General features: G+C 39.0%; 1 protein-coding gene across 1 annotated transcript; it reads left to right on the plus strand.

Annotated features, from left to right (window-relative positions):
• The first annotated feature begins 4,611 nt into the window (after positions 1-4,611).
• Positions 4,612-10,701, plus strand: LOC148363379 (paired mesoderm homeobox protein 2-like). Its single transcript, XM_088339395.1, has 4 exons — positions 4,612-4,919; positions 5,905-6,053; positions 8,588-8,701; positions 10,322-10,701. The coding sequence occupies exons 1-4, from the start codon at positions 4,733-4,735 to the stop codon at positions 10,460-10,462; spliced, it is 591 nt and encodes a 196-aa protein (XP_088195521.1). The 5' UTR covers positions 4,612-4,732; the 3' UTR covers positions 10,463-10,701.
• The last annotated feature ends 277 nt before the right edge of the window (positions 10,702-10,978 follow it).

Consider the following 10,978-nt stretch of genomic DNA (forward strand, 5'->3'; position numbering starts at 1 on the left):
AGACACAACTTTAACAAACGTTTACAGTGAAGGTGTCACACCAACAGACCTCGTGGCTGAAAATCACTAAATAAACCTTTACGATAAACCGTCATTAAACAATCTAAGTTCATTGTTGCAACACTGTATGATGAAAAGCCACAGAATAAACTTAAACCTAAAACAAACCTTTTACCCAAAAGCCTTAGTAAAGCACAGAGAGGCCATTTGATTGGGTGAGCAATTGGAATGTGCAGAGTTGTACCCAGGACACCCGCATTTCTCTTTCTCGCTCTTTCTCCTCACCCAGCACTGTCTGCACTTAATATGTTGGTATTCTTGTTTGCAGTACTTTGTAACATTTCTTCAAAAGAACTTGGCTTGCACCTTGTTTTCAAACCATTATTTAGGACAAAAATGGCAGTCAAAATGAGCCTCAACATACCGGTACTAAAGTTACTGCGGGAGGGAGATGAATTTTAAGTGGTATAATTGTATTGATATGGGACACGGGCTCTGGCATATTATCATATCATAGAGTTTATCAAATCAGCAAACATCAAGTAAATTAAAATGTGATGAAGAATACGTTTTTTTTCTGGAGAGCGGGTTTGGGGTTTTTTGTTGACTTTTGTTTTAAAAATATAGGGTGCGGCTTTCTCGAAAGTAAAATTAAAATACTTTTGCATATATGGCTCTTTGGGTCAAAAAGGTTTCAGACTCCTGATCTGATCCATCTAATCTGAATCTAACTAAATCTAAACTACCCTATTTTCCGCACTATAAAGGCGCACCTAAAAGTCTTAATTTTTTTCAAAAGCTGACCATGCGCCTTATAATACAGTGCGCCTTATATATGGCTCAATATTAAATCGCAAGGTCTCGCAACTTACGCAACAGCCGCCGACTCGATTTTCCCCAGAACGTGGAGTAGTCCGCGGTGTATGCTGGGATTTATATACCGGCGTTTCATTGGCTAACCAATGTGTCAATCATCATTTGAATCGATTGCTATTGGCTAAAGTTATTCGGAGCCTCGAATAGGCTAGAGGGCCGAAACAAACCCTGCAATTGGCCGAAAAAGATGTGTCAATCATCAGTTAAATCGATCGCTATTGGCTGAAGTTATTCGGAGCCTTGGAGAGGCTAGAGGGCCAAAACAAACCCTGCAATTGGCCGAAAAAGATGTGTCAATCAGCAGTTAAATCGATCGCTATTGGCTGAAGTTATTCGGAGCCTCGGATAGGCTAGAGGGCCAAAACAAACCCTGCAATTGGCGGAAAAAGATGACTGAATAGCAAGCTTGCTAAACTACGCCATAAGTAAACATGTTTCATTAGTCTGTATTTGTAAATATTTTACCCTCCTGGATTTACTACACTCACGGTTGTAAGAAGCCCATGGTTGCGTATTATTATTGAACGTGAGAACTTAGGTGAGCTATGCGGCTTTATATTTTCCCGGTATCTTGTTTTAGAACAATCTTGACGTTGCTGTGATGAGTTGAGTGAATTAAACTCAATTCCAAGTGTTTATTGTCATATGCACAGTAAAGTTGCGAGCGAAAAAAAAAATAGAAACTAAGGAATGGTAGGTAATTCTTGAATCCCAAGACTTTAACCTTCCGAATGATATTGGAACTGATGCATTTGAGTGACATCGTACGGACACCGCATCCGCACGTGTCTACGACACGCATTTGCTTCTTTGCAAGCTTTGGGAATGTTAAGGGGGTAATCAGTTTTACTGAATCATCTGACTGTTTTGTCGACGTTCCCATTGTAGCGCCTTATAATCCGGTGCGCCTTATCTATGGAAGATATGGGACCAAAAACTATTTTTTGGGGGTGCGCCCTATAGTACGGAAAATACGGTACTCTGTAATTCCAGATCTGTGTGTGTGTGTGTCCGTGCGCGTTTGTGCGCGTTTCAATGTGACTTATATTTTTTTTAACAACTGATATGATTTTCATGATAATTCACAATCATACCACAAGTGTCTGTTTGTGTCAAGGCACCCCCTTGACATGTCAGCAGTCAGACTGCAAGCACTAGCTTTCTGGACCTTTTCTTTTGCCCTCTGCTTTTTGGTATAAAATATCTCCCTAACCATTGCCTTGAGAGCGCGGAAAAAAACAAAACAATAATGCCTCAGATTTAATCAGCGATTGTCAAGACATTCAAAGCACTTAACAGAGACCATGATTTGAACTGCCCTTCCTGCGGGCATGCACACATGGATATACTCACCTGTCTTGTTGAAATGTTATAGGTAGGCTCGAGGAGATGCAGGGGGCTTCTAAATCCCTGATCTTCCAACAAGGTGAAGGGCTGGGAAACCTTAACAACCATGTCAAACAAACCCCGGTCCACATCATGTTTCCTGGTACCTACAGGCAATCATTATTACATTCCATCATGAGATTGTTTCAGCCACAGAAAGGGACATAGCATTTTAAATGATTGTGTTTTATTACTTGGCATTGGTTGTGCTCGTTCATTTTCATGCAAGGCTCGGTAGTGCCTCAACATGCATGGGGTGTTGTTTGTGGAACTGTGCTTGGTTATACATGTCGGTTTACACCTTGTTGGGATATATATGTTTGAAAAGTTCTCATACTGGTGAAGTCCTTCACTTTTTGAGTGGCTCCATTCTTAAGCATTTGAAGTAGCGCAGCAATGATCCCAGACTCACGTGATACGGTCATGCGGGGGACTCCCCCTGGGTTTTTTGCGCCTATTTATTGAGAGCGAATCACGATGCGAGTGGTCGCTAAAAACGTGATCGCTAAAAACAGGACTCTGTTTGCCTTTGAACACGTGATATGAGGAAAAAACGAGATGGGCCTTGATGCAGGCCCCCTCTGTGCGGGGCATGACTTGTGACTCCAGATGCATTTGTAACATCACTACTTGTAGACCATTTCTGGACAAATGGCTGGTCTTTATTAGGGATTTTTCCACTAATTTTTGTTTTTTTTGTCATAGCCTTCCCTCTTGGTATACTGTATAAGTTTATGTCAGCCATTTAGTCTGCGCACTTGCTAAACCATTGAGTCCTTGTTCTGTACTCACAATACGAGAATATTCTTTTTTGTTTGTTTTTATTGTAATAAAAACCTCAATGGAATTTATTCACTCGAGTGTTTTCATATTCGTCATGTCTGTTAAACGAACATGCATAGGATGAAAAGTCTGTCTTCCTTCACCTTTCAAATCATTTAACTTTAACATTTTTCCGAGTCTCTTTTCCAAAATCCCAAAATTTTCACATTATATTATAAGTATTATTGATACAATTAGTATGTAACACTTTACTGTGCATACCGGCTGCAAATGCAAAAACAGTCACACAAAATATGGTGCGTGCATAATGACCTCACTCAATAGAAAACGTCTTACCGCAATATCACGAGTAAGATCGCTATAAAATTGACAAATCTTAACACTAACAGCAAGTAAAGCCCTACAGTATTTTTTTTTGTTGCATTGACATCTGTTTTTATGAGCGAGAATTGCCTATATATTGTTTTTTTTATATGCCTATGTAACGACCCTCAATCATGCGCGACACAAGGTTTCACAGTCACTCGGTTTATTGCCTGCATTCAGTAAACAAAACAATACAAAAGTCAAGGCATCTGTTCACGACTGCAATAATCTAAAACATTAAGAATACAAAAACGGGTCATCACTCAACAGGCCGCACCTCGTGGCGTGTTTGCATCAAAACATGTTGCATCATCGTTTCAAGCTGTATTACTTTACTTTTTATTTAGTGTTTTTTAATATACATCATTTAGCACAACTTATATATCTTTAAAAACAAAAATAATTTGTGAAAGCAGCTCCTATATCTAGCAAAATATGCATTTTTATCCAACTGATATTGGGCACATCTTACCTTCAGCACGATGCAAATTAGCTGAAGCTACGGCAAGCGCTGAAGCCCATAAAGTGCCAAACGAGAAAGACAGTCGCAGACGCCCATGACTTAACAATTGAATGAGGTACAGGAATATTAACAGTAATACAACAAACACAGATTTTGTGAGAATTCAAAAAAACATTCAAAACAATCAAATTTCAACTCTGTTACTCCTAAGTACGTCTATTGTTTTTTGATCTGCCGATCAAATGATAAGTAAGATGTAGGTTCACTTATTTGTAAATATTTCTGCCTTACCAGACACGAACCTCAAAGCACTTCACTGCTTGCCATTCATTTTAAGTGCAAGCACAATTCCACATGCTTTTACTTCCCAACAAACACCACAAGAGGTCAGCATCACTCTGCGGTGGATTTCAGGTGTGAAGCCATATAACGGGCATAGTGATAAACCTGGTGATAAGACAAAATAATAAGCTCTACTTTACTTACTAAATACATAATAATTTCCATGTCAATCAACACATATGATGTATAACCATCAGGTTATTATCGCCACGCAAACAAGTGATACTCGTTAATGATAAAAGGTTCAAGTTTTTTCTTTGAGAAAACTTTGCGATGTTGATTAGTGATACGGGCTATTTCCTAGTACTGTAAGCATGGTTATAGGAACTCCTCCTACATGGTGACTATGTGATGCAAGTTGATTACAGTCCATTCTGCAGGACAACCTGAATGCCTTCACCTCTCAGAGTGTCAGACAAGCACCAAAAGACCGAAGGAGGAAGTCCAAGGAGGCTTTTTGGTGCAATCTCGGAATTTCAGAATATTCCAATTTAGAAAGGGCATTTAATCATAAAAATGTTGGAATTGCGAAATATAAATGAAACGGAGACCAGGCCAGACCGGCAACCACGGCAAAAATTGTCTCATTCCATCGAGGAGATTTTGAGAAGGCCAAATTGCATCCCAGGGGATGAAAAAGTTTATTGCAACTGTTCTGTTATCAAGGAAAACAACAGGATACCGAAAGAGCCTGTTGGCACAGGTATGCACTTCTCAGAAGTTTAATATTGTGTGTTCAATGTTAGTTATTCAATTGTAAATTCACGCTTTCCATCACCCCTGAAGTTTATTAACTTCAGAAGACAAACAACATACATTGTTTTCAAAATACAAAGCTGACTGCTCCAGTAAATATCATAATGTGATTGTTATAATATAAGTAATAACTTAATTTGTATTGAATGCAAGTCATGAAACAAATATTCCCAATAGAGCAGCAGTCTCCAAATTTTGGTTTAAAAAATGTACATAGGGGCCGTCGTAAAAAAAAAAATAGCTTATTGATGTATTTAATTTTTTTGTATATGCCTTTAGAGAGTCGTAAATCCAATACCTCTGAAAAAATAAATAACATGAGATAATCCAGATGTTCTCATTTGGATTTACTTGCACAAGTTGTGTTTCATTGTCCATTTGTTTATAAAGGGACAATTTAATGCAATTGGCTTTGAAACACAAAAAATTACAAAAATAATATATTCATTTGAAAAAAAGCCTTTATTTAAGAGTAGTAGCAAAGTAATATCTCCCTTTTCAAGCACTTTGAGTTTGTTATTTGCACTGAAAAACATGCGACCGGGCTACCTCAGAAGTGTTTTATTGCATGATTTGACGACATGCACTGGACATAATAAAAACCAAATGTCATTGTTTGTCTAGAAACGGCACATTTGTCTTCTGATGTTTCTCTCAGCATTGTCCCGCAAGCCGGATAAAATCTGTTAGCGGGACTGATACAGCCCACGGGCCTTAGTTTGGTGACCCCTGTAATAGAGTCTTCTAAATGACCCAATACAGTGAATTTGAGATTTAATGGGACCCTACCAAAAATCAGCCAGGGTCTCGCCCACAATGGTCCAAGTTTCTTTTTCTACAATCTTTCATCTAAAAAAAGAAATATGTAAAAAATATTTTCCAACATTGGTGGTAAAAGCTCTGCTATTAATAATAATGTTAATTTTATTTAGGTGGACAAAGAAAGAGGCAAACGAGGGTTACTTTTACAACAGCACAGGTGCAGGCAATGGAGAAGGTCTTCCAGCAGACTCACTATCCAGATGTGGACACCAGAGAGCAGCTAGCCTCCTGTCTGTTCCTCCCTGAGGGTCGCATACAGGTAAGGACAAGATCATTAGCCAAAGTCAACCTGATATTTCTAAACCACACAGTGTTTTCATTAACCCTTTACAGGCCACTTGGAATTGTATTGTAATTTTGGCCATGAAAGAGTCAAGAATTTGGTTATGAGAATTTACTTGTGGCTTTTTCAAATCAACCCAAACTTTTAATGTCTGGCAATATCTACCATAAATATGTATTAAAACAATGTAATGACAGTAATAAAAAAAAAAAAAAAAAAAACTGACTTGTGTTTTTCAGGATTACAAGACTGGAACTGAACATAAACACATAGTAAGACAACATAAACTGGAAATACGAACTTTTATTTACAAAAAAATATATACGAAAAAAACTTTTAAGACTTGCTCTCTCAGTTGTCCATATTTTGTCATCTTTTTTTTACCGTAGATAGTGAAGCAATTCCTAGAGACAATGTCCTACATCAGGGGTCAGCAACCTTTTCGTGCCACTTTCAAAAGTCCTTGTAAATAAGAGTTCCACACCAAGATTAATGACTCGCACAAGATTTTTTTTATATTCAACAGAGCTGTAATTTTTCACCAGTCCAAATATACAACATGGATTGACATTGGAATCGTATAACTAACCAATTTATCTTCCACTATTCTTGTTCATCAATAAACTAAAAAATGAATGTGAGCTACATGTGGAAAGGCCTGTAGACATCCATGACTTCATTTTTTTTTATCCCAAAAATCAACCAGAATCAACCATTCTTCATCAACAATGAAATACAATCAAAAAACAAGTGATATAGACAGCTACCATACCATTCCTATATGAAACCCTATTGCAGAAAATATCAAAACTTGAATCGCACACACACTTCTTTAATGTATTCGCCATCTGCAAATGGTTTTCCGTGCTTTGCCATGCAATATGATAGCTTACTTCCACGGTGTTTTTTTTAGCCGTAACAAAGGTTTTCAGGGTCAGAGTTTGTTTGCCATACCTGGACACAGCGCGTTTTAATGTCTCCGCCTTGTCAGACTCATCCTTGAATTCATGTTCAGATTTCGTCTCGTAAGGATGTTTAACACTTGATGTGCGAGGTACAACGCTCTCAAGGCATAATGCACCAACACCACGGTAATTTTTTTTGCACAAAGACCCAGTCATCTCACCACGCTGGCTGAAAAGAACGAGATTTTTTTTGCTGGAGGAGCTGACGTGATTCATTCATATTTAGCGCGCCTGTGTTTTGTTGGCTGGGTAAATACAGGAATTTCTCCTCCTCTCCTCGGCGCCTCGCAGACACACGCTCACACACAGAGCTGAGGAGGGGCGCTACCATAAAACCTCGTGCGCAACTGAAAATGCCTAAATTTCTGGTAAAAGTGCTCACTTTTTTGAAAAAAGAATCATTATTATTTTGCCGTGCACTCGCGTGCCACTAGTTAAGCCCTCGCGTGCCACTGCTGGCACGCGTGTCATAAGTTGCCGACCCCTGTCCTACATAATACATGACTTATTAGTACCCCAATTCATTGCCCCGTTGAAAATCAAAATTAATAAAGTTCTGTTCAAAGGATTTTAATATTTTTGTATTAGTTACAGATAACCATAATTACTTTGCAAAATGCAATATTTATTATGCCCTGTATGTGTTATTTCTTGCCTGTGTCCATTGGCACACATGTATGCCTGTAAAGGCCCAGTCACACAGCCTTTCACGGGCGTATCGAGGCTGAATCACGGCCAGAAATTTCTGCTCGTGAAGCAGACGCTGTTGGATGCTTTGAGATCGTGATACAGACGAGATACAGCAGTGCTTTACACGCGGTAAGAAATTCACACGCGGCTGGCTGCGCAAAAAAGTTTTGCGCTGCTCAAAACTTTAGACCACGGGTAACTGCGGGCGGCACACGTGGTACACACGAGGTAAAGACGCGGTACGAACGTGCTAGGACGTGCTACGGCCGCGGCCAAGACGTGGATACACACGGGTAGGAAGCGAAATTTTAGCGGGTAATCGCGGGTGGAACACGGTCATAGCACGTTTGTTCTGCGCCTGTATCGCGGTGTTATCTCGTGCATTAGCGTGTGTACCGCGTGTAAGCACGGTCAAACGCGATGCAGCCGCGGTTACCCGCGATAAGGACGCGGAACAGTCGCCGGCGTCTGTAAACAGCGGGTTTAGCCAATTTTGCACATTTTCCACCGCGTCTGCTTCACGGGCAGAAACTTCTGGCAGTGATTCAGCTGCGATACGCCCGTGAAAGGCCGTGTGACCATGCCTTAAGATACGATTGTGGGATTGTGGGAAGTTGCTTTTCCCTTGTGGGTGTTCTGAAGAACTACTTTGAGTGAATTAGATATTTTTAAATACCGCCACGAAGCCCGTCTACTCAGGAACTGTTCGAATTTTATTTCAGGCCAACGGTCGTGGGGTTAGGGTAATTGAAATAGCGCTTGTAAAACGGGGGCGCTGGTGCCCCCATGGTAATAGCACAGTATTACCCTGACAAAAATGATTTTATCTTTCTCACTGTAGTTTTTTGTTTGAAGATCTGGTTTCAGAACCGCAGAGCCAAATGGAGGAAATGTGAAACACGGAGAATCTGTCAGCTTGCTGAGGAGCAGCAAACTCTCTTGCTTGATCGTTCCCTGTCATTTTATGAGGTATGTTGACTTGAGCACAACATTTTGAGATTTCCTTTATTTATTTTATTTTGCATTTGGGTAAATCTTTGTTAGTATGCTGACCAAAAAAATTATACACAGACAAATTGCAGGCATCCAATCGTCTATTTCTTAAAAGTGGAAAATTATATTTTATTCGTTTTCATATAGTGTCTTTCTTATAAAATATGTACTTGCTGTTTTTGAAAACCTAATTTAAAAAAAACTAAATTATTTTCTTTGGTGATTTTATTATTTTTAAAGGGACACTGAATTATTTAGCAAATCTTAGTGTTAAAAAAAACAGTCAAAAAATCCCTCAATAATCATTTTATGATCAAATCTTACTTCTGATTCATAATTTATTTGTTAGACCCCAAAAAAGACCCCCAGCCCTCCAGCTAAGGCACACTTTATATAGCATTGATTTACTAAACTGGCCCCCGTGAAAAAAATGTTTTCTTCTGTGTGGCCCGAGCTAAATGAGTTTGACTCCCCTGCACTTCACCATACAAAGACATCTAGTGGTCGAATAATAAATACTGTCAACTTAACATTTGACTTTTTACGATTAAAGACATGATGTGATTAATTATGATAAAATGGTAAATGGACTGCATTTACAGTATGTAGCACTTTAATCACTCACTTAGAACCTCCAAAGCACTTAACAATACACTTCACACGTTACCCACCCCCACCAATAGCAGACCTAGCCATGCAAGGTACCTGAATATCGGATACATTCAGTGTCTTGCCCTGGATGAGCCAGGAATCGAACATGCACATCTTTGATTCTCTCCTGAGCTACTACCGACCTAGAATGGTAACATAAAAATGTTAATCCATTTCGAAGAACCACACATTTATATTTTAGACTAATGACTCGCACAAGATTTTTTTTGTATTCAACAGAGCTGTAATTTTTCACCAGTCCAAATATACAACATGGATTGACATTGGAATCGTAAAACTAACCAATTTATCTTCCACTATTCTTGTTCATCAATAAACTAAAAAATGAATGTGAGCAACATGTGGAAAGGCCTGTAGACATCCATGACTTCATTTTTTTTATCACAAAAATCAACCAGAATCAACCATTCTTCATCAACAATGAAATACAATCAAAAAACAAGTGATATAGACAGCTACCATACCATTCCTATATGAAACCCTATTGCAGAAAATATCAAAACTTGAATCGCACACACACTTCTTTAATGTATTCGCCATCTGCAAATGGTTTTCCGTGCTTTGCCATGCAATATGATAGCTTACTTCCATGGTGTTTTTTTTTTTAGCCGTAACGAAGGTTTTCAGGGTCCGAGTTTGTTTGCCATACCTGGACACAGCGCGTTTTAATGTCTCCGCCTTGTCAGACTCATCCTTGAATTCATGTTCAGATTTCGTCTCGTAGGGATGTTTAACACTTGATGTGCGAGGTACAACGCTAATGACACCCATCTTAATAATGAATAACCCTTAATTGCCTATTAATTGCCAAAAAAAGGCAATTAATTTTGCACACTTTGGCTTCCATAGTCAGCATATATTTTTGGTTGCGTTGGGACATCACTTCATATTAAGTACTCCTCTTTTTCCCTGTTCCCCCTTCAGAATCTAGACCCGGAGCCAATGCTTTGGTTGCCATATAGCTCACAGGAATCGTTGGATTTAAGACCAGGCCTCACAGCAAAGTCGCCTTCCATCATGCTGACCAGCACACATTTCTTGTGCCATTTTTTCACCCTTAGCTAGCAGCCTATTTTACTTGCCTATTTACTGATTCAATGGCATTGTAACAGTTGCATGATCACAATGTTTTTTGGTCATTCATTTCCCTCCCAGTGCTCATAAAACTACTTGTGTGTGGTGTGTTTGTTTTTTTGTCTTTGAAATAAATGTTTTATTTCAAGTGACAATGCGTGAGGAATCAGTACTTGATGCCACTGTATTAGATTCTGAATCAGAATAATTTTTATCATCATTGTGTTGCTACAACAAAATAGTTCTAACTGTAGTTTTATTTATATTTGTAAATATGTTCTATTTGTTTATGTTACATTTTTATATATTTAGGTTTTATCTTTTGAGAAGGAAATTAAATGTTTTTGAGATAAAGTGTTTGAGAAGTGGGCAGCACGGCAGCGCAGTGGTTAGCGCATGCTAGAACAGTTCTGAGGTCATGAGATTGAACCTTCCTGTGTGGAGTTTGCATGTTCTCACGGTGCTTGCGTTGGTTTCCTCCGGGCACTCTGGTTTCCTCCCACAGTT

The sequence above is a fragment of the Urocampus carinirostris genome, chromosome 7, assembly GCF_059441175.1.
Source record: "Urocampus carinirostris isolate Australia breed hairy pipefish chromosome 7, RoL_Ucar_1.0, whole genome shotgun sequence".
Taxonomy (NCBI): Eukaryota; Metazoa; Chordata; class Actinopteri; order Syngnathiformes; family Syngnathidae; genus Urocampus; species Urocampus carinirostris.